The 25,315-nt window shown below is 38.8% G+C and overlaps 1 protein-coding gene across 3 annotated transcripts; it reads right to left on the bottom strand.

Moving 5' to 3' along the window:
• Positions 1-457: 457 nt before the first annotated feature.
• Positions 458-24,980, bottom strand: PROK2 (prokineticin 2). Of its 3 annotated transcripts, XM_037150310.2 has the most exons (4): positions 24,795-24,980; positions 21,362-21,487; positions 4,846-4,906; positions 458-3,553 (listed from the first exon to the last, which is right to left on the bottom strand). In XM_037150310.2, exons 1-4 carry the CDS (start codon positions 24,888-24,890, stop codon positions 3,447-3,449), a joined length of 390 nt encoding a protein of 129 aa, XP_037006205.1. In that variant the 5' UTR covers positions 24,891-24,980; the 3' UTR covers positions 458-3,446. The 3 variants fall into 3 exon arrangements, with proteins under 3 accessions (XP_037006205.1, XP_037006204.1, XP_053510765.1); XM_037150309.2 differs by lacking the exon at positions 4,846-4,906 and having other exon boundaries at positions 458-3,551; XM_053654790.1 differs by lacking the exon at positions 21,362-21,487 and having other exon boundaries at positions 458-3,551.
• Positions 24,981-25,315: the final 335 nt, after the last annotated feature.

The raw sequence follows: 25,315 nt of genomic DNA, 5'->3' as shown, positions 1-25,315 counted from the left end.
CATCTTCCAACAAGACAACTATTTTGAAATGTTGGGAAGAAGGTCTTCAGTTACATAGAGAGGCACAAACTTTTCTATGGCTTAATTTTTTTTTATTTTTAAAAAAGTTGAAGTCAGAAACGACAGTTTTCATGAAAGTCAATGTTTGCAATGAAATCTAAAGGTAGACTTGAGTTTGGTCAGTAGCTTCTGGATTAGATTCATTTCTATATTAAAATAGATTCTATCCTTTCACAATACTACATCAAAGTACATTGTTGCCTTAGTTTTTCTTGTGTAAATTCTCGTTTTGTCTTATCTTGTAGAAATTCTGGCCTATGAAGTCCCAACTTCAGTGAGAGACCATCCTAGGGTCTAGAAGAAAGAGCCTGGCATAGAATTATTTGAAAGAATCTCCATGAAGTACAATTACAATGTTTAAAAAGATTTTATTTATTTTTAGAGAGAAGAAGAGGGAAGGAGGAAAGACAGTGAGAGAAACATCAATGTGAGAGAGAAACATGGATCAGTTACCTCTTATATGTGCCCATACTGGGGACAGAACCCACAGCCTAGGCATGTGCCCTGACCAGAAATTGAACAAGTGACTTTTCTGTTTCTTGGATGACACCCAACCTACTGAGACACACTGATAAGGGCTGAATACAAGTTTTTTGGAAAGATTTGAAAGGTGCTAGCTTTGGTAAGAGGTTAAAATAATAGCCAAACAGAACTATACAATAAAAAGGGAATATTATTCTTTAATAAAAATAATAACCAAAAGGAGAGGTAACAAATGACAAAGTTCTGTTTTTCTTTGCATGATAGTGAGTCAGTAGGTACCAGTGCTAAGTTTTCTACACAAACTTCACCTCATTCTTTTAACTATGTACATTCAGTCTACCACTTAAAAAAAACTGAGTTGGTATTTGTAAAAACAAAGTTTTAAAAAAAGGTGATTACATGTTTTCTAAGTTAGATGAAAAAGAATGATTGATCCAATTCAGTTTTGACCACTTATTTAAAAGGATATATTGAACATTATGTGAAAATAACATTTAGCAAAATTGCTGAAGTACCTGATCCTTTGCAGATAATTGCACTTGCTAAAGTCTAATATTTTTTCCAACGACCTAGCAGGGGTGTCCAAACTTTAAGTGCCTCAGGACCATGCTGGAAGAAGAAGAGTTGTCTTAGGCCACATTTTAAATGCACAAACATTAATGAAAACTTATGAGCAAAAAAATTTAAAGGTTTTAAGTAAATTTACAATTTTGCATTAGGCCATATTCATAGCCACCCTGTGCTGCATGCAGCCTGTCGTGGGCTTTGGGTTGGACACCCCTGCTAAGGAATGCTTCTTGAACACAGACTAAACTGAACCAAAAATACTTCTGTGACCAAGTATGGTCATCAGTACAGCAAAATTCCATACATTATGAGCATGTTAGCTCAGGGGTGAAGTTACACACAATGTACAATTCTGAACCCTGGCTAAGTAAATAAATACAAAATGAACACTTTTTAAAAAACAGTTCATAGATTGGCATGGTCATAGTTAGTCAGTGAAACACAGTTCATAAATTGTTTATTTGTGATGCTGACTCCATTTATACCTGGTGGGTTATTCAAGGTCAGGCTACATTAGCATCACTGGACGGCTAGCACCCAGCACCCTGCCTATGCACCCATGATGAACACTCCATCACGTTGGCTGAGTCAAACAGTGAAATCTCATGAGTCCATTTCTGATTGTAATCAGTTTTGTATGTCATAATTTCCCCTCGTGTTCCAAAACTTTACTGATTTACACAGTTTTTTGGCACTACCTCAAAATTCATACAAACAGAACTTTCCTATATGTAAAATAAAAATGCACCATACTACTAGTGCTATATTTATTTTACTAACTGAAGGGTCTTTGCCAATTGTTGGCTATATGAAAATATGCTTGTGATAAAAACTGAAGACAACAGTGACAAAAATAGGGATATAATGTTAAAATCAAATAATATACAATACTGTCATTATTCTGATACAGAATTTGCACACAGCAATATTGATACAGGTACAAATGGCAGGATGTTAGGCAATCCATTATAACAGAACTTTAGATTACAAATGAAGTTTAAATTCAACTTAATACCAACTTAAAAGTGATAACTAGTGTTATGCCAGGTAAAAATCAATATTTCCTCTCCAAGTGACATTTTAGGGAACATCTCTAACTCTGAGACTTTTCTAACAAAATGAACTTCATAAAAAGAAATAAATGTAATACTGTATTGTAGAGATTTTCAACCTTTTTTATTTCATGGCACACATAAACTACTAAAATTCTGTAGCATGCCAAAAATATATTATTGTTTTGCTGATCTGACAAAAATAGATATAATTTTGATTCATTCACACAAGATAGCTATTGTTGTGTTGGCTGTTGTCATTTTTTTTTTATTTGACAGTCTAAGGGGAAAAAGGTCAGGGTCCTTGACTCAATAGCTAGGTACTGCATATTTTTAAAATTCTTACAGCACACTGGTTGAAAATTGTTATTGTACTGGAAACTCTTTAAAAAAAACCCAAGTCTACAAATCTGAACTAAATTAATTTGACTTTCCATTACTTCTGTCCTCATATAGTCATACAGCAGACCTGAGGTCCCCTTTGCATAGACTGGTTCAGTGGAATGTTTAGCAGCACCCCAACCTCCATTCCATGTAAGTTTGGAGTGTCTAGTTCAACTATACACTCTTCACTGTTTAAGTATCAGTAAAAAACTTGATTCCCATCAGTGACTCTGCCAGCAAGCTGAAGGATATGGACAAGACTCCCACCCCTTCTCAATTACATTTTTAAATGCCAGAGGGGCAGGGAGAGAAATGGCAAAGAATAAACTGAGGTCCTTAAAATTCTTTGATGAGTGAGAGACAAGGGACCGAAGGGTAAACAAGGATGTGTGTATGTGTAGTGGGGCAGGATTGGGAGAAAGAGAGTTTAAAAAAAAAAAAAAGGTTTCTGTAACAAGATATCAAATTCTTATTCTCCTCATTTTTGTGAAAATAGATTGTTGGCATTTTAAAAAGCAAAACCAAATCAAAACAAACAGGGAAATGAGAACCAATTCTCTAACATCTTGCATGTTACATTCTATCCAAAATTTAAATTTTTTCAATAAAAAGAGGTCATTTAAAAATCAAAGCTAGAGGGGGGTGGGCTGGGTTGGGAGTAAAAGACAGAAAACTGTACTTGAACAACAATTAAAATAAACTAAAAATAAAAAATAAAAGCAAAAAAATAAAGTAGAATAAGCTTCTGCAAAAGAAATCAAAGCTAGAAAGGTTACTTGAAAAGTTGAGGAAGTAATAGCATTTCTTTCTGGCATACCAATTTTTGGTACAATCACAAAAAAAATAGACTTTACAGAAATCACGTGGCTGTTTACATTTAAAATTTCTACTCTAAAGTGATTACTTTTGGGCTAAACAGACAAATCGGTTGAATGAAGCCCGTAAACAGGCTAAGCCAGGCATACATGGACACATATGATGCATTCTCCGCCCAAAATATGGAACCTAAAATAAAAAAGAAAACCGAGTCAGAGCAGAAAACATTAAAAAAATGTCAAACTATTCTTGAGAAATTTCTTTTACTAACAGCTAGCATTTATTGAGTGCTAATGATTCATCAGGCAATATGCTTAACACTTGTATGTATTATCCTTTTCCATCCTTACAACCACTATGAAGATGGCAACTAATTATACCCATTTATAGATGAGAGACTGAGACACAGAGACATTAGTAAGACATTGCCAAATACCCAGAACTTGAAGCTTTGCTGGCAGCTGGACTAGAGGCTAAGCTTTTAACCATCAAGCTATACTGTCTTTTACTTTTTCTCATTTTAATTCTTTTTATCGTGTCCTGCTACTGAAGCTCCTTAGGAAGAGCATTACACTATGGCATGACTTCACCTATAAATTTGCTTATATAATAAGCAAAGATAAATTCACTGACAATGAGCAATATATAACTTCACATGTTTGCACATGGTGTCAGAGGAATCAAAATTCTGGGGGTGGGGGGAAGGAGGAGGAACAAGAGGAAAGTTAGAGAAGGAGGCAAGCTCCATTTGCTGAAATGGAACTAACTAAACCCTGCCTAGGGACAGCCTGCAGTAAAAGGCTGGCTTCAACCCAAGAGTCATTCAGCTAATGATCTGCGAGCCCTGACCATGTCACCAATGAAGCTGGTTGAGAAGGGTCAACCAACAACTGGTGTGATGGCTTTCTGTGCTAGGAGCAAGTGGAGCACCCTCCAAATATGTATGCTTTCTAGAGGCAGAGTGCAAAAATTATCCTTCCTCCCCTAGGAATGGTGCCTCACGGGAATCTGCCTGCTTTGCAAGTTATACAAAGAAAATTTAACGTCAAGCTTAGAACAGGTGAATCAATGAATTGGGATGGCAAATTAATCAGATTCAGGCTAAAGTGAGAGAGGCAAGCTAGTAGAGACTCATGCCTCAGGTCGTTCTATAGTTTACACATGGCAGGAAAATGCATCCTTCCTGTTTTCCAACTCAAATGCTTTTATTTGGTGCAATGCTAGTGTGTTTTTTATTCTATTTCATCAAAAGGCCATCTTGCACCAATTACATGTCCTTATGAGAAATCTGAGATGCATTTTCCTGATGCCTCCTAGATAATTTTACATATAAAAAGAAAAGAAAGAATAACTGTCTATAGACAGTGGCAGAACCATTCTAACTTTATTTTGGGGTTGAACTGATAAAACAAATCCAACAAGAATCAAGGCTAATTACTCTGAGTGTTAACTTTGAGTTGTACCATGCTCCTGGTCTTCTTACCTGTTTTCCTTTTTCTTCTCTTCTTGTTTCTTCTTTCCTGCCTCCCATTTCCAAAATGGTTCTGGAAGGGCCAGGGAGATGACTGAGATCAATATATACAAAGGAAATCAGGAAGAGGGCAGAGTATGAATGTGATGGACAGGCAGAGACATTCACGTGTCTCTGTCTTTTTGAAAGGGCATTGCTTTCAAGGCTCTAAATGCATTGTATACACATGGGTACCATGGCCATCAGCACCATGCAGACTTATGCTCAGAATGGTTCTGTCACTGTGTGTGTAAAAAGATACACAGATGGTTAGCTCATTTGTTGCCACTGAGATTATGTCAGAGAAGGTGGGCAGAGATAGATTAGTGTGGACAATTACAGGATAGTATGAGAAGTTATACTCCATGAACTTTATGATCCCTTCTGAGACTTTGAGAGCTCCTTTTTTGTCAAGACTAAAGCTACTGCTTGGGCTAGTGGTTCTTTGTTGAGAGTGATGCTTCCCCCACCGCTTTCACCAGAGGATGTAGGCATCCACAGAACATTTTTGTCTGTCACAATTGAGAGGGCAGTACTATTGACATTTAGTGGGTAGAGGTTAAGGATGTTGACAAACATTGTACAGTTCACTGGACAGTCCTCATAGCAAAGAATTATCTAGTCCAAAATGCCAATAGTGCTGAGGTTGAGAAAAATTACCACAGGCAGCAATCTACAAGGAAAAGCAGCCTGAAATAAGTGAACTGAAGTTATAACGAGCAAGTCAAACTCTTGTACCTAGAAAATACTAAGCATATTTCTTTCACTCATTCATTCATTCATTCATTCATCCAACTGACATTTACTTGGTGTCACCAATACGTTAGGTTCTACTTCAGGTGCTGCAGATACAGCAATGAACAAAACCAGGAAAGCCCCTGTTCATCACAGAGATCACATTTTAATGATGAAAGATAAGATAGTTTCAGCTACTAATAGGTTCTCTCACAGTGCTTACAGTCCTGTGCATTACAACACTATGATCGCTCTTTGGCTTGTAACATGAGCTGTCAGTGCCAATAGCAAACAGAAAAGAAAAATAACAGTGTCAGCCTGACATGGGCCAGGCCTTGTAAGGCATTGTGTATAAATGTCAAATAAGGCCCACATGCCAGTCCTCATTTTGACATGAGCTAAGTGGCTTCCTCTTGAGGTGAAGTAATGTCCCTGACAGAGGTCACACCCAGTTAGAAAAGGAAAGTGACATAGTCAAATCCAGTCCCACTTTCTTCTAAATTTTTCTCTCTCCTCAAATACCACCATGCCTGGATTTAGGCTCTTTGAAGAAGGGACAAATCTATGTTATTTATGAGTACATAACACTTAGGAGACACTTAAGAAAGTATTTGTTAAATGCCTATCTCCCTCCTCCACTCCGGCCATCATCATAATCCATGACTTCCCTGAAAGCAAAGGGACAACTATCTCTGGTCCCATGACCTATCGTCACCCCACACACCAACTCCCACATGGAACAGGCCCAATGCAACAAAGACCACAATTTCCAACTTGACATACTCAGTGATCCTTGCCAATTTCTTGACCGGCCCTTCACTTCTAGATCTATATATGTGTACATTGTGTGACAAACCAATAGGTGTCTGATGGTCACCAATGTATAAGCAAGTGCTTACAAAGATGCATATTCAGATGTACAAATATAGTTCAGGGCTAATCATTCAGCCCACACTTGATGATATACTTTATAATCAACTATGTACTCAATCCAATGTTTCTAATGGAACCCTAAACAGCAAATTTTAGAAGACAGCAAGGGAGAACATGCAGCTTGTTGGCGAAGGCATGATCTTTATCCATTTGCAGCATCTTTTAAAAAAGGAAATAGGACTGAGACATAACAAAGGTTTTTTGGTGTGATTCCTCTCAAAACAGAGACAATTTTGTTACAGAAGAAAGTATAATGAAACACAGGAAGAAAAGTCTAGTCATGTGACATAAAAAAACTGGTCCTATTGTAATTTTATTTAAAATAAAACCAGTTTTGTTACAATATTTTTCAATAAAGGTGCTTAGCTTTAAAAAATCAAATGGAAGAATAGTGCATGAAATGAAAATTGAAAGTCTCAGCTCCCACAATTTCTGCTTTTAATAATTATGAAAATCACTATGTATCTTAACTTTGTAAAGTTTTACATTGTTTCTTCAATTCTTTTGAATATGTATACATTCATATAACACTAAATAATGCAATCATTTTTCTAACTCTGTCTTGTGAGTAGAGAGTTAATGTGGGCCTAGGAAACTGGAGGCTGCCCTGACCTTGGCCTTCCACTGCACTGTCTCCTTAGAAAGTGTGACTGAAAACAGAAATGGTGCATTGGCCTCACTGGTGGTGTGGAACTTGGGTTAGGGGAGCTGTTGATATGCAGGCCTTGGGCCTCTTAGGCTACGAGGTCATAAAAGATTTGCAAAAAAAGATAGTAGTTTCTGTGGATCAAGGGGATCCTCCACATAACCTGGCCCTCATCTTTGGCAGCCACAAGCACCCCATGTTGATGAGCAGTCAAAAGAAGCTGTGTGCTTGGGTAGCTGTTGAAGCTACCTCATTTCCCCCAAAAGCTACCTCATTTCATCCCAATGAAATGAGGGTGCTTCATGTTCTATACTGCGTCCTGTAGGCTAGATGTATTATTAGACAAGTGGTGCTCAATGACGGTCATTCTAATACCCAACCCCACCATCCAAATGCCTCCAAACCTGCCAGGGGACTTTTGTCATAGTCTAGAGACATTTTGATTGTCACAACTAGATAGTGGATGGTGGCCAGGGATGCTATTAAACAACTCACAATGCACAGGAAAACCCCCCTACAACACAGAATTATCTGAACCAGATATTGGTGGTGTCCAGGTTGAAAAACTCTGTATTAGACCAAAACATTTATTTCTTGAGCATCTCTCTGCCAATGGCCAATGAACCTGTAATCACAGCTACAATTCTTCCCCAAGAATCAAAAGTAGGGTTTCTTGATATTCATGATATGAAAGATGAGGCAATTAGCATATTATACTTTCTTTCAGCTGTCTTTCACTACATTTTTGTAGTCGTGTAAGTTACATTTTAGTTGCCAATTCAAAAATTTTATACTCCACCCTGAAATTACAACCATGCTTACTTACAATGTTTTGTCACAGGTTGAGCCTATAGTAGAAACAGTTAATAATTTTTTAAATCTTCCATTCTCTTTTTACATAAACAAAAGACCCATGATTTAATTTGAGTTTTTTCCTTCAGAAATTAAAAATGTATTTTTCAAGTTTTACAGTACAGCTAAACACAAAAAGAAAATCTTTAGGAATGAGGAAGATGGTAGCAAAATAGGTAGGAGCGGAGTCCACTTCCCCCAGTGCACAGGTGGAACACCTAGCCATTCTTGTGAGGAACAGAGTGAACAGCCAATGGAATCCCACCATATATGAAGGTTGGAGGCCAAAAATTGTAGAGGACATTGAAAAATTGGATGGTAAGGAGATTGCTTTGGGACAATAAGGTCCCTGAGACCAGTGTGGGGACCAGGGTCGCTGTAGCCCCAGGCCCAACCTCAACTGGGTCTGCCCCAGGATTCTTGGCAGAGAGCCAGGTCAATGGCTCTCTCCCCTGCCAGATGGGGAGGTTTGAGCAGCACCAGAACAGACCTGGATGCTTGAAGTCGCTGGGGAGAATAAAGACAAAATGGCAAACACACAGGGGTGGTGTGCACCTGCTGAGCATATGGGCAGCTGGGAAGAGTTGGGCAGTGATGGATCCTGACCTGGTAGTTTCTGGTCTGGTTAGACAGTTGGGCTATGTGAAAGAGAGGCCAGGTGCTTGTTTGGAGCAGCAAGCTTGAACAGGAGGAGTTTTTACAAAAAGGAAAAAGAAAAAAAGGAGGCACTCAGTGGCTGTTGAGGGAATTCTCCTGCAGCAGCCCCCCAAACTCCCCCTGCTGGGTACCCACAGCCTTGGCCTGGTCCCACCTCTGCTGCCAAGACTGTGGCTGCACTCCTACCCTACCCCTAGCCTCAGCAGCACAGGGTGCCAATCTGCGCCCACAACCACAGTGGTGCACTACTGACCCAGCCGCCCCCCCACCCTCTGTGGCTGCCACCACAGCTGTGGAGGCCAGTGCACACCCAATCCCACTGCCCTGGCTGCAGCAGCAGAGGAGGCACTCACTTGCACCAGCCACTACAGCCATTGGGGCGCCCCCACCTAACAGGGTGACTGGTGCTAAGAAAGTGGAGACTCCTGTAGAGAGGAGAGTAGCAAGGCTCAGGGAGTCAGCAATCCTGAGAAATACTTACTCAGTGGGGGAACCGAACTACCCTGAAGAGACTCTGAGAGTCCCTAGCATTTAAGACAGCAAAGAGCAAGAAGGTGGTATGTGAGTGGCCCCTAACTGCTGCATCTCAAGGGATAGCACAGCTGGTAGACTGAAGGCGCAGAAGGGCACTGGAGGCCTGGCAGCAAACTGAGGAACTGGGCAACTGTGAAGAAGGTGGCTCAGACCTGGCCCCCATCCCTACAAAACCACAGGAAGCAAGAAAAGCAAAACCAATCTCCCTTAACCTGCTGCTGCCAGGAAGACCAGCAGAACTGGCTTGGCTGGTTTAAAGGCAGCAGGAAACTGTTTTTTCTTCTTCTTTCTAGCTTTCTTTCTTTCTTTTTTTTTCAATTCCTGCAAGTGATACAATAAAACATGAAACTGTGAAAGGACCAGAGTTAGACCCAAAGAGGGATCATCCCAATAACTGAGACAGTGAGACTAATATTACTTTGCTATTCCACAGAACTTGCAAGTTATTGTATATTTATATTATTATTTTTCATTATTTTACATCTTTTATTTTATTAGTATGTTTTTACTTTTCTTCTTTCTGTTTAGTCTTCTTTGCTTGGTTTGTTAAATTGCATTGTTTGACTGGTTTTCCTTGTTCACTTCTTCACAGTGTATTTTTAATTTTCTGTCTTTCACTTCACTTGTGTCCCAATAATACACTACTCTGGGTCATGTACTTACTATTCTTGTTATTCAGATCACATAGATTCTATCATATGATTGTTGCTCTATTACTGTTGTAAATAATTGTTATCCCATGCAATTCTAAATACTACACAGCACCACTCCTGGATCTTAGTTCACTTCACTGTTTCTGGGACTTTATTACTGTAGTGGTTAACTTTATTCTCTCATACACTGCACCTATTTACTATCCTTTACTCTCAATTTACCTCATAATGTGACCTCCAACAAACTCACTGCTTTCTAGATCCAATTCAAAATCCCTCCCCCCCAACAAAAGTTTTACCTTTTTTCCACACTTTTAAAAAAGTGGCTGGTTGGGTGAAATATTATGATTAACATTATATATATCCAAAAGCTCTCCTATCTCTTATCTTCGGGTTGGTGCTATAAACCCCACTGCATACACTCCCACTATCCTAATCCATTTTGCCTCCCCCCTCCAACTGATCACAAAAAAGAGTCGGTGGGAGCTGTGAACACCAGGATACCTACTGGAAGAGGAAACCCACCAACATAGAAACCACCAATAGATAACAATGGAAGAAGCTGAAGGAGGGAGTGGAAACCACACTAACCTCCACCCAGGATCAATCTGGAAATACAATTAAATGGTGGAGAAATTTCCCAGAACAAACAACTGAACAAGAGTGAGAGAGAAGCCCCAAAACCTACTACACACAGAAGAATCAGCTTCAACACAACCTGCCTACACTGGCAAAACAGAATGCAAGATGTGGTGGAGGGAGTAACCCTCAGTTAACCAGTTGTAGGAAAGAACCCACCAAAGAAAGACCCAACAACAATCAAAACCCAAAGACATACACAGAGCCAACATACATGACAGCCTAAGACCAGTGAACTCAGGAGATCAAGGAGACTGCACTACTGAATCTCACAGGCCTTATTCCATAGAAGTTCACACCATAAACCCAGGGAATCAGAATGGATCAATTTAAGAATTAGAGGTGAACAAGAAGAATCTCACAAACAATAAGAAGACAAAAAAAAAAATCCCCAAATGAAAGGAAAGGAGGAAGCCTGAGAAAAAATGCTAAATGAAATAGAGGCAAGTCAACTATCTGATATGGAGTTCAAAGCAGTGGTTATAAGGAAGCTCAATGAGCTTACTGAGAATTACCAAAAACTACAGGGAAACTATAATGACTCACTGCAAACTATACCAACATGAAAAAGGAAATAGAACCTATCAACAAGGTTCTTTCCAACAAAAGAAAATGAAGAATATAATTTCTGAATTGAAGAACACAGTAGAAGGAATAAAAAGGTTAGATGCAGAGGATTAGATAGCTAGCTAAAGGACAAGGTAGAAAAAAAACCCAGAAAGAGCACAAAATGGAAAACAGACTCAGAAAGAATGAAGAGATGGTAAGGGAGCTGCAAGACAACATGAAACATAATATTACCTGCATAATAGGCATACTAGAAGGAGAAGAAGAAGAGCAAGGGATACAAAACCTGTTTGAAAAAGTAATAATGAAAAATTTCCCTAATTTCATGAGAGAAAAAGCCACACAAATCCAGGAAACATGGAGTCCAATCAAGAGGAACCCAAAGAAGTCTACTTTAAGACACATCATAACAAAAATGGCAAAATTTCAAGACAGAGATAATAATCTTCAAGCCAGCAAGGGAGAAATAAGAAGTAACATTCAAGGGAGCCCCAATAAGAGTAGCAGCTGACTTCTCAATGGAAATGCTCTAAGCCAGATGAGAATGGTAAGAATATTGCAAATAATGAAAATCAAAGGCCTGCAACCAAGATTACTTTATTCAGCAAGGCTTGCAATTAAAATGGAAGGCCAAATAAGGAGCTTCCCAGGCAAAATCTTGAAAGAATATACCTCTTCCAAACTAGCTCTGTAAGAGATGGGTCTCCTTTAAAACAGGAAGAAAAACAGTGAGAGAAAGAGGAGCACAGGTACAAAAAAATGGCAATGAATGAGTACCTGTCAATAATAACCATAAATGTAAATTGATTAAATGCTCTAACCAAAAGACATAGAACAGCTGAATGGATAAGAAATCATGACCCACATATATGCTGCTTACCAGAGAACTACCTCAGAACAAAAGACCTACACAGACTGAAAGTGAAGGGCTGGAAAAAATATTCCAAGCAAACAGACAAGGAAAAAAAAAGCTGGGGTAGCAATACTCACATCAGATAAAAAAGACTTCAAATCAAGAGCCATAAAAAGAGACCCAAAAGGTCCCTTCATAATACTTAAGGGAAGAATCCATCATGAAAACATAAACACTGTAAATATATGTGCACCCAACATAGGAGTACCCAAATACATAAAGAAAATCTTGGAGGATTTCATGAAAGGTATTGACAGCAATACAATTATTGTTGGAGATTTGAACAACTCACTGTCAAAAGTGGACAACATAGATATTGTGCCATTGAACAATGCCCTAGATCAAATAGACTTAACTGATATATATATAGAGCCTTTCATCCCAAAAGAGCAAAATACACATTCTTTTCAAATGCACATGGAACGTTTTCAAAGATAGACCACATGATAGGACATAAAACAAGCCTCAAAAAATTCAAGGAAGTTGAAATCATATCAAACATTTTCTCTAACCACAAGAGACTGAAACTACAAATCAACCTCAAGAGAAAAAAAAAACAAAACAGCCAAACACTCAAATTTGTGGAGATTGAATAGCATGCTATTAAACAGTGACTGGGTCAACAATGAGATCAAGGAAGAAATCCAAAAGTGTCTGAAAACAAATGAAAATGAACTCACAATAATCTAAAACTTATGGGACACAGCAAAGGCAGTCCTGAGAGGGAAGTTCATAGCAATACAGGCCTACCTAAAAAAGACAGAAACATTTCAAATAACCTAACCCTACACCTACAAGAACTCAAGGAACAACAACAAAGACAGCCCAGAGCAAGTAGAAAAAATAAAATGGCCAAGATGACAGCAGAATTAAATGACATAGAGACTAAAAACACAATTCTAAAGATCAATAAATCCAGGAGCTGGTTCTTTGAGAAGATAAACAAAATCAATATGCCTATAAGCAGACTCATCAAGAAAAAAAAGAGAAAGGACCCAAATAAACACAATCAGAAATGACATAGGACAGACCACAACTGATACCATGGAAATACAAAGGATTGTAAAAATTACTACAAAGAACTAACTATATGCCAAGAAATTTGAAAATCTAGGTGAAATGGACAAATTTCTAGAAAAATATGATCTTCCAAAACTCAATGAAGAAGCAGCAGAAAACCTGAACAAACCAATAACAGCTGATGAAACTGAAGGAGTAATAAAAAAACTCCCGATGCACAAAAGCCCTGGACCAGAAGGTTTCACAGGAGAGTTTTACAAGGCACTTATGGAAAAGCTAACTCCCATCCTTCACAGACTACTCCAAAAAATTCAAGAAGATGAAAGACTACCAAACTCTTTTTATGAAGCCAACATCATCCTAATCCTAAAAGCAGATAAAGACATAGCAAAGAAACAAAACTTAATGCCAGCATTGCTGATGAACATAGATGCTAAAATCCTCAACAAAATAATTGCAAACCGCATCCAGCGATATGTTAAAAAGACCATATACACTATGATCAAGTGGGACTCATGCAAGGGATGCAAAGATAGCACAATATTTGCAAATCAATAAATGTAATATATCACAAAAACAAATGAAAGAAAGAAATCACATGATCATATCAATAGATGTGGAAAAAGCATGTGGTATGGTACAACACCCATTTATGATAAAAAACATTTAGCAGAGTGGGAACAGAGGGAGCATTCCTCAACATAATAAAGGCTATATATGAGAGATCTACAGCCAACATTATCCTAAATGGGCAAAAACCTAGAGCTTTCCCACTAAGTTCAGGAACAAGACAAGGATGCCCCCGTTCACCACTCCCACTGAAGATAGTATTGGAAGTTCTAGCAACAGCAATCAGACAAGAAAAGAAAATAAAAGGCATCAAAATTGGAAAGAAGGAAGCAAGACTGTCATTGTTTGCAGATGACATAATTGTGTACATAGAAAATCCTATAGACTCCACTAAAAAACTACTCAACCCAACAAAAGATTTTGGCAAAACAGCAAGATACAAAGTCAATATTTAGAAATCAGAAGCATTTTGTATACAAACAATAAAATATCAGAAACAGAAATCAGGAAAAAGATCATATTTTATCTAGCTACAAAAAAACCACAACAACCTAGGAATAAACCTAAGCAAGGAGGTAAAAGACCTGTACCTAGAAAACTACACAACACTGAAGAAAGAGATTAAGGAAGACACAAACAAATGAAAGCATGTACCATGCTCATGGACTGGCATAATTAACATAATCAAAATGTCCATACTACCCAAAGTGATTTATAGATTCAATGCAATCCTTATTAAAATACCAATGACACATTTTACAGAAATAGAACAAACATTTCAGAAATTTATATGGAACCATAAACGACCCTGAGTAGCTGCAGGAAGTTTGAGAAAGAAGATCAAAGTAGGAGAAATCACAATACATGATATCAAACTGTATTACAAGGCCACTCTTATCAAAACAGCCTGGTACTGGCACAAGAACAGACACATAGGCCAATGGAACAGAACAGAGAGGCCAGAAATAAATCCAAGTGTTTATGGTCAATTAATATTTGACCAAGGGGGCAGAAACATAAAATGGAGTAAATATGGCCTCTTCAACAAATGGTGTTGGGAGACCTAGACAGCTACCTGAAAAAAAAAATTAAACTTGATCACCAACTTACAGCATATACAAAAATAAATTCAAGGTGGATAAAAATACTTAAATATAAGTTGTGACACTGTAACAGTCCTGGAGGAAAACATCAGAAGGAAAATCTCAGATATTCCAGGCAGCAACATCTATGTCCCCTAGAGCAAGGGACATAAAGAAAAGAATAAATAAATGGGACCTCATCAAATTAAAAAGCTTCTACATGGCTAAAGAGAACAGGATTAAAAAGAAAAGAGAACCAACCATATGGGTAAACATATTTGCAAATGATACCTCAGACAAGGGTTTGATCTCCAAAATATATAAAGAACTCACACAACTCCATTCCAGGAAGACCCAAAAAAAAAAAAAACCAATTAAAAAATGGGCACAGGTTTTGAACAGACACTTCTCCAAGAAGGACATACAAAGGGCCCAGAGACATGAAAATATACTCAGTATCACTAGCCATCAGGGAGATGCAAATTAAAACTCCAATGAGATACCACTTCACAGCAGTCAGAATGGCCATCATAAACAAGTCAACAAACAGGTGTTGGAGAGGATGTGGAAAAAGGGAACTCTAGTGCACTGTTGGTGGGAATCCAGACTGGTGCAGCCACTGTGGAAAACAGTATGGAATTTCCTCAGAAAACTAAAAATCGGCTTGCCTTTTGACCCAGCAATTCCACTGCTAGGATTATATTCTAAGAACCCTGAAACACCAATACAAAAGAACCCAAGCCCAGTGTTCATAGCAGCACAATTTACAATAGCCAAGTGCTGGAAGCAATGTAAGTGCCCATAAGTAAATGAGTGGATCAAAAAACTATGGTACATTTACACAATGGAATACTATGCAACAGAAAGAAAGAAGGAGCTCCTACCCTTTGCAACAGCATGGATGAAACTAGAGAGCATTGTGCTAAGTTAAATAAACCAGGCAGTGAAAGACAAATACCATATGACCTCACCTTTAACTAGAACATAATCAACAAAAGAAAAAAGCGAGCAAAATATGACCAGAGACATGGAAATCAAGAACAGTCTTACAGTAACCGGAGGGGATAATGGGGGTAAGGGTTTTCAGGAACAATTATAAAGAACACATGACAAAATGAAAGGGTTCATGGAAGCTAGGGAGGGAGGTGGGTTTGGCTGGGGTGGGAGGCAGTCATGGGGGAAAAATGTAGACAACTATAATTGAACAACAATAAAATATTTTTAAAAAGAAAAAAGCAACATTTAATTTTTTTAATGTTGAAATTTAAAAATGGAGCAAAATATAAAAAGATTAAATTTTGAGAGGAAATATGGTTTACTTGAAAATTTTCATAAAATAATAAACAATACAAAGTATTAGACTTCCGCCAAGATGGAGGTATAGGTGGATGTGCCGTGCCTTCTCACACAACCAAGTTTAGGGACAACTAAATATTAGCATCAGAAAACACAACCAGAACACGGAAAATTGAACTTTTCAGAAGTCCATTAACAACAAATTCTTCAGCCCAACCGGTAAGGGGCGAAACCGGCGTCTCGTGAGGGGTTGCACAGGAGGACTGAGTCGGACCCGGCGCGGAATCCAGATGCGCGAATCCAGACGCACGGGTTCCAAACGCAGGACTGGACCTAGTGAGCGACCGAGCAACCCACCGGGTGAGCGACTGCAGAGGAGACAGTGGGGAGGCAGTGCTGCGTGTTGACTGCGGTTGCCTATTTGCGGGCAAGCGGACAGGCGAGGGAGGGGGCAGTTGGACCGGGGCCCAGCATCCCCGCAGCAAGCGGCGGTAGAGGGCGCCGCCATTTCCCCGCTCTGACCACGCCCCCACATACAGCGTCACAACCCAGCGACCTGGGAGTCCAAGGCGCCGCTTCTCACATTTAAAGGGCCAGAACAGACCAAAAATGTCGCAGGAAGACCTCAAAGCCCCAGAGATAAATCTAAGTGACGAAGAAATAGCAAAACTCTCAGACGCCAGTTTAAAACACTGGTCATCAGGATCCTCACAGATCTGGTTGATTATAGCCACAAATTAGAGAAACATATGAAGGCTAAACTAATGGAAATGAATGGAATTCCACAGGAAACCCACAGCATTGAAAAGGAAACTGGGACTCAAATCAATGGAGTGGACCAGAAGAAAGCAAATAATGGCCAAACAGAAAAGAGTCAAGGAGCAAGAATTCAAAGAAATGAGGAGAGACTTAGGAACCTCCAGGACATCTTTAAACGCTCCAATATCCGAATTATAGGGGTACCAGAAGGGGGGAAAGACACAACCACCAGTGGAAAACTTATTTGAACAAATAATAAAAGAAAATTTCCCCAATCTGGCAAAGGAAATAGACTTCCAAGAAATCCAAGAAGCCCAGAGAGTACCAAAAAAGTTGGACTCAAGAAGAAACACACCAAGGCATATCATAATTACATTAGCCAAAATTAAAATGAAGGAAAGAATCCTGGAAGCAGCAAGAGCTAAGGGGACAATCACCTACAAAGGAGTCCCCATCAGGCTGTCAGCAGATTTCTCAAAAGAGATCTTATAGGCAAGAAGGGGCTGGAGAGAAATATTCCAAGTCATGAAATCTAAAGACCTACAACCAAGATTGCTCTATCCAGCAAAACTTTCATTTAGAATGGAAGGACAGATAAGGTGCTTCTCAGATAAGATCAAATTCAAGGAGTTCATCATCACCAAGCCCTTATTATATGAAATGTTAAAGGGACTTATCTAAGAAAAAGAAGTTAAAGAAACATGAACAGTGAAAGAACAACAAGCTCACAGTTATTAACAACCACACCTAAAACGAAAGCAAACTAAAAGAACAGCTAGATCTGGAGTGGAAACATAGAAATGCAGATCTCAAGGAGGGTTAGCAACAGGGGAGTGGGAGGAGGAGATGGGGGGAGAAGGTACAGAAAATAAGTAGCATAGACAGTAGATAGAAAATAGATGGGGGGGCAAGAATAGCATGGGAAATATAGAACGTAAAGGACTTGAGACACATGGACATAAACTAAAGGGGGGTAATGGTGGGGATGGGGGGGCAGGGTGGAGGGGAATGAAGGGGGGAATAGAACAACTGTAACAGCATAATCAATTTAAAAAATAAACAAAAAAAAATAAAAAAAACCCCACAAAGTATTAATCACATAATTATAAACTCCAAAGCTAACAGGTAAACAGAATGGAGTAGAATTTGCCTGTCTTCGTAAACTCTGAAAAATATAGGTATTAGTAGGCATTAAAATAATGACCTTTTAAAAATAGCAAAGTATTCCCTCTTGTGATATGATTCAGTAACTTGTGTTAAAAATTTTACTGTTAAAAGATGAAGTCATGTTAAAACTATTATTTATTTGCCAAAAATGTGGTTAGAAAATATATTCTCTTTAGATGGAGTTTATTTTACCTTATTTTTGAATTATCAAATGTAAAGTTAATTCTATATAATTATAAAAGTATAGTCTAGCAGTTAGTGATTGCAAACTTTACCAGTTAGGTGGCACATGTACAATAAAATAGTAAACTGAATTCAGGGCTATCAGCTCCTATCGACAGTTCTCAATTTCACTCATCAACTATTGTTCACTTTATCAACATGAACAGACATTTGTGGCTAATGACTAGGCCAAACCAGAAAGGGAAGTTTAAAATTTAAACGGGTAGTCTTCACCTATTCAGAGTCTTGTGTGTTTAGATCACCGATTCCGGTGACCACGACCAGTTAACCCATTTTTTTCTTTAAAAAAAATGGGGGGCATAATCAGCACATCACATTAAAACAGAATTTTCTATACTGTGTCTCCATTCTTTACCATCTACTAATGAGCCACTAAACTTCAGAGTAGAATTTCACCAGAATATATTTATGAATTTTTCTGAGTTGTTTTGAATAGGATATAATTGGGAGATATTCTGGGAAAATCTTGATTTTTACTAAGGTAATTAGGTTAATTTCAACCAGAAGAAGTAACAAGTGTGGGACTAAAAATAGGTTGTTGAAATGACAAAAAAAATGTATTTTTTCAAAGATTTTTATTTTTATTTATCTTTAGAGGGGAAGGGAAGGAGAGAAGGAGTGAATATCAATGTATGGTTGCCTCTCACATGTCCCCTGATGGGAACTGGCCTGCAACCCAGGCATGTGCCCTGACTGAGAATCGAACCGCGATCCTTTGGTTCACAGACCCGCATTCAATCCACTGAGCTACACCAGCCAGGGCAAAAATGTATTTTTAAGACAGAAAAATAACCAGTATGAAAAATTGTAACACTGAGTTCTAGAAACAAATTTCAGGTGGGCATCTGAATAGGGCAAATGTTCAGATGTGATATAAAATCTTATTTTTAAAAATACTTCATTTCTTGTCCCTTAATTCTACTATGAAAACCATAATCTATTATTAGAGACTTCATTATTAAAACTGTGATAAAAACAAAAGCATAGAGATATACCCAGATTTATGGGAGAATGTTTTGTTTACTTTCAGAATTGGCCTTACATGAAACCTGAACTAGAAGCTATATGGGAACCAGAGAAACAATTTGGTTCTCTTTTTAAAATATCTCAGATTTGGAAAAGGCATCAGAACCATAGTATGAGACAAAATTCTCACTTTGGCCTGTTAACCCTCATCCCAGTGAACCTCTGACCCACACAAACCAGTTTCGGTTAATTGGACTAAAAAATGTTGAAATTATACACAACAACATCTTTCACAGAGAAAGAAAAGTATAGTGGTTAAGACCACAGACAAGAAATAAAATCTGGTGTCTGCCCTCTGACCTGTTACTTTGTGGTACTGGTACTCTGACCTGTTACTTTGTAGTTACTGATGCCATCAGAGGTCTAACGTTGCTGTGTGGAGACTGACAAAACCACCCTACTCCATAGATTTGTTGTGAGCATTAAGAACCATGTATGCAACATTTACTATAGGCTATCTGGCACATGTAGCATTCAGCAAGTGGCAACTATTATTGCTGCTAATACAAAAATGATTCCACAGTATATGACACTCTTCACTTGTTTCAGCAAACAGTGATCCTTACCTAGGGCATGTGAGGTGATGTACAAAAACAACACAGTTCTTGAAGATGAAGACTAAGTTAGGAGTAAGCTTTTCAGTGACAGCAACTCAAATGTACAAAAGATGACTGACATTCAGTAAGGAAGGGGACCAAACAGATCAATGCCAAAGGTGGCTGAGCCAATTCACCTCCTCGTGGGGAGTTTGGCATCGAGACAGATGACTAACGGTTTAAAACCTTTTCTGTTCTAAAATAGCCATGAGTAAAAGGGGCATAATATGTTTAAAAAAATGGCAGTACAGTCTCAAGTGATCAAACCCCTTGGGAGGAATGGTTTAAATGTTACAGGAAGTATTTCTCAAGGAAGCCACAGGAAAGCCACACTCAGTCTTCAGATAGGTCCAAACAACCAGAGTCCCTGTTACATACAGCTCACGGAAATAAACCTAAGCCAATTTATCCCATTACATTTAGTACAAGGAAGTCAAAATATTAAGTTAGCCATGACTGTGAAGTACAGGGAAGATGTTTGATTTTATTAGTTTTAAACTCTATGCACATGTGATAAAAAGTAGAGAAGGAATTCAGTTTGGTTCGATAAAGTGTAGAGAGAACACTGCAGAGACTGAACTCTGCCTCCAACAAGTTACCTGGCCTGGGGCATGTCTTTCTGTGCCTTTGGACTTCACCTTACTGCTGGGTAAGAAGAGGACATGAGACTAGGAGAGCAAGTCACTGCAACCTAGCATCCCTGGTGGACTTTGCTGAGATCATACTGTGCTTCAAAAGTTTTTAATCTGAAGTGCAAAAACTTTCCAAGCTCCCCACCTTCCCAGTTCCCTCTTGCCTCCCATCTACCCCTTCCAGAAGCAGTGTAAACGTGTTTGGCACCTGCAGATGTAAGAATCTGCAACACAACCTCCAGAGTCCTACCCAACCCTGCTATCCTATGATCATAACTCTTACTGCCAATAACTCTTTGAAAGTATGTTGTAGGTCACTCTGATATTAAACTATTAGATAAGATACATTAGAAAATTAACTGTCACCTCTAGGATTGTGAACAATCTATCCTGTAGACAGAGTCAATTACTTTTGTATCTTGAATTAAGATATAAAACTAGTTATATTATTGATAATTTTTTGAAAAACAAAACTGTCTCCCAACTTTGCTCATAGGAATCCAAATCCTTAAGTTCTTAACCCAGAAACTAAAGACACAGCACATGCCTCCACAACACACAACTTCTTTACTTCTGCCTTATCAGTAGGCCTGATATTAAAAGTCTTTTCAAGAACTTCTATACTCTGATTTCTGCAAAGAAGCATACGATGGTATAATGTATATGTATATGTAATGACATGTATGAATTCCTAAATGATTTTAAGCAAATTCATGTGCTTGAAATTATGAAATGTCTCTAATGTCATGAGAATAATGATGTGCAAATGATCACTAGAATAAGAATGTTAGTGGATATAATTCTTTCAAACAGAAGGGGAGAGGGAAGAGCAGGTGGTTTTCCATTATCATCATCTCTAACTTCCAGTTTCAAGTACACTACCCTGGGCTTCATGTCGCACAGACTTTGCTCAAAGTTAGGGTGCTACAACATAAGAGAACTACCGTGAATGCAAACATACATACTAACTTTACGAGTCAGTGGATGGCAGCTGTCTCCCACTTTGCCCATAGGTGTGCAAATCCTTATGCTCTTAACCCAGATACTAACAGCACAGCACATGCCTCCACCACACTGGGGGTCCTTGTCACAAGCCTGAAATGAAACAAGCAAACAGGTAAATACAGATAGCAGAAAAGACTCAAGCTAAGAAAATCTAAAATTAGCAATAAAAATTCATTTTAAATATCCAACTGCTATTCTATTAATAATCACATATATTAAAACTGTAATATTCATATGCTTATACAGATTTACCATAAAATATTATCAGAAGAGATTTTCCTAGTTTTTAAAAAATAGCCTAAAAAATGGCTCACATATTATGAAAATCTCAAAAACAATATTTTTTTAAAAAACCAGCTCTCTTTTTCTAGTGTTTTATTGAATTTGCTTTGAACTTGAACAAAATAAATCTATGTTAGTCTTATAGCATACATGTCCATTAGGAAACACATAAATCAAGTCATAAGATTTTATGACTATTAACTACAGAATACATTGGGCCCAGTTTCCAAAAGGGGTTTAAATAGCTTCTAAATATGCCATGAACTGCTCCAGACCCAGAAAGGCACTGATGTAAATTTTAGAAGTGCTCATTTTCCCTTTTAAATATTTGCATTTTAGTTCATGAGACTTGATGTTTCTCATACCACTGACTTGATTGTTACCATTTTCCTTTTAAAGAAATAAACCTCATAGGTTGAGAATGGACAGACCAAGACTTTCCCTTACGCTACTCTTTTTTCCACATATATCCCCAGTGAGTAACCTGCAAAAAAGAAAATGATTGGCTTAGGATATACATATGTGTACATACAAAATCAGCTGAACTATACTATCAGAGACATCAGTGAGGAAATACAATTATCCGCTACAGAGATTACTCAAGGCACCTGTTCTTGAAAACTGTGAAATAATCAGCTATGGAGGAATTTTCATACACTATTAAATAGAAATAACTAATGAAGTCTAAATTTATATGCATGAAAATAGACCCGAAGAACTATTGTTCTTTCCTAGAATCAATAAAAAATAGGATGCTCTGTTTGAATGGTGTGCAGTAATGTTGTGCTAACAAATTACACACAAGATAAAAATATTATGAACTATACAGTATATAAGATTAAAAAGTTTATCATTTAAGCACAAGTTTAAATCTACAATTATTCGGAACAACTAAAACATGCCTTCAAAAAGTTCATAGTTTTGAGGACAGCCATAACTCCTTAAAATATAAACATGCGTGTATGGGTACACTCTCATTCATTACTTTTCACTAAAAGTGAGCTTGCTTTACAGTTGATTTATTTCCCCCACTAGAATTTTCTCTCAGCCTACTTAAATAAGTAATTGGGTGGACAAAAACCTATAATTTCCACATTGGGGTGTTTGGACATTTATAGGAAAATATTTAACATTCCCATTTTCCAACTTTTATCTATATGCCAGATACCATGTATACATGGCCAGTTCATTCCATAAGTGAGATGTTCAGTACATGATCTTTTCAAATATGCTTTTAACGAGTTGATGTAACATATAAATCATTTTTTAAAAGACTACACATATTACAAAATAAATATTTAAAGTGGAGGTCTCAGGCAGTATTTTATTTCAACAGATGCTCAAGACCTTGAATTCTGAAACTCCACCAACTCTTTTTATAAGACAGTCAAAATCCAGCCAAAAATCTTTTAAAATTCAATCAATTACTTGGATTTTAACATCCTATAGACAATATATCTAGATAAGTTACTTAGGTTTTCATTTGACTCCAGATGGTTCCTGTCATGGAGACATAACTACGTTTCTTTGTTACCATGTAGCTTCAGAGAATTTTAATGGAATTCTTTTTGTAACACTGAGTTAAAATGACAGTGAGGACACAGCCCCTGTAACTATATAACAAGCTTTAATCTCTGTAGATAAACATCCAATGTGATAAAAATTTCATTTTGTAACAAGAAGTGTCAGTTCTTGGAAATATTTACAAAGAATTGCACAGGTTTATATATTTTTAATTAGACAGCTGTTTCCTAATGCCCTTCATCCTTAATCCATTGCACAGCTATTCAAACTCTATTGTCCCATGAATGGAACAAAAAGATACTTACATTGCAAAAGAATTTGGGGCTCAGAGGATTAGGAGAAATTTAAAATGAGCCAGCAGGAGAAGAGGGGAAGAGAACTATCATGTTTCAACCCTCATGTACTAGAAAGCCCCATATTTTTTTTCAACCACATCAGCTGGCTACTGACAAAACTATTCAAATACATTTGGTAAAAAACAAAAACAACCCCCCCACCCCAAACTACTCTAATAAATATCACAATGCTATTAACTAAGTATCTCCTGGATAGAACCAAATATTGTTGGGCTTAACATATGCTCTAAGCCTACTAATTAACATGGGTACGATAGAGTTTTATGTTCTCAAGGCATTGACATTATCTATATATCATCATTTCACACGCAGAGGTTTTATTTAAATCCTATAATGTGCACTTAGATATTTGAAGAAATTTAATGGAGACGTAAAATAATTTCAGACTTGAGAAAAGGGAGTAAAGCGGTTGAACCAGGAAATGATAGCGGTTTTGTGTTGTTGATGTAAAGTAGATTAGACTTTTTAATTCTGTGCTGTAAATGCGTCCTTTGGATCCATAGAAAAAAACTGGTGAGAGTGGGGAAAAAAGTGAATTGGTTCCTACCTCCAAATGAAGACGTCTTCTCTAAGCTAAAACATTTACATGACCGCCTACTCCATAATCATGCCCGAGCACTGGAGATGCTTTATCAGGAATTGGAAATGGAAACTTTTAGAGGGAGAACCTCAATAGGGTGGGGAAAAAAAATAAAAAAGCCTTGGGACCCAGAAGAAAGCATCCACATCGCTGTTCAAAGCGCACATACGGCCTGGGACCAAGTTATTTTAAAGGGTTTCTGCGGACGGAGGATGCGTGGATTAAGACTCGGGATGTGGGGTGTTCACCCTGCCCCTTTGCATTTCAGGAAGGGCCCTTCAAATTTCAAGATTACAGGCTGGAACGTCTTGAAAAAGTGCTTGAGAAGACTTTGAAAAATATCTTTCATCTGAACAGAAAAACGGACCAAACAGGAGGAGAGAGGTTGTGGGGATAAAGAAGAAGCAGGCGGGGGGAAAAGTGGCGAGAAAGGTGGGAGAGTGGTACTTTGGTGACTTTTTCTTCCAAGGCGCACGCAGTGTCCCGTGCCGTCAGCTGCTTCCTGAGCAGGGCACTTTTCTAAGTGTGCCATGGGGTGTCCGGGGCAGGTGTTCCGTCTCAGGCGATCCTCCCCGCGTCCCTGGCCTCCCCTTCTCTATCCCCTTCCCCAGCCCCCTTGGGCGCCTCCAGCAGACAGGTGCGCTGGGTTGCTTACCCCGGTGATGACGGCGGCGTCCCCCGCGGGGGGCGTGAGCAGCAGCGGCGACAGCAGCAGCAGGAGCAGCAGAGGGGCGCAGCATCGGTTCCTCATGGCGCCCTCGGAACTGGAGGCGTTCGGCGGCCTTTGGGAGCGCAGGGCCGGGCGCTCTGGTTGGAGCGTGGAGCTGCGGGTTTGCGGACTGCTGGGCGGCTTCCGAGTCTCCAAGGGTTTATAAAAGCGAGCTCGGCCGTGACTCAGCCCGCGCCCGCCCCGCAGCCCCCGGGCACTCCCGGGGCACACCCCTCCCCAGGTCACACACGCACCCTCCGGCCTGCGCCCGAGATGACACGTGCCGGCGCCCTGCGCCCCGCCTAGGACGCCACGCAGGCAGCTCCCGCGTAGTGCCCGGAGCCCGGCGGCTGTCTCCGCGTGAGACTCGCCGCCACCGTCTTTAGCACGCTGGGAATCACTGTTGTGGGCTGAGACTCTCTGCTGTCCTCGTTTCTAAAGTGACGCTGCTCAGCACTGACTTCTTG

The sequence above is a fragment of the Artibeus jamaicensis genome, unplaced genomic scaffold (genome assembly GCF_021234435.1).
Source record: "Artibeus jamaicensis isolate MK-2021 breed Jamaican fruit bat unplaced genomic scaffold, CSHL_Jam_final contig_886, whole genome shotgun sequence".
Lineage (NCBI taxonomy): Eukaryota > Metazoa > Chordata > Mammalia > Chiroptera > Phyllostomidae > Artibeus > Artibeus jamaicensis.
This window is presented reverse-complemented; position numbering and strand designations above follow the sequence as displayed.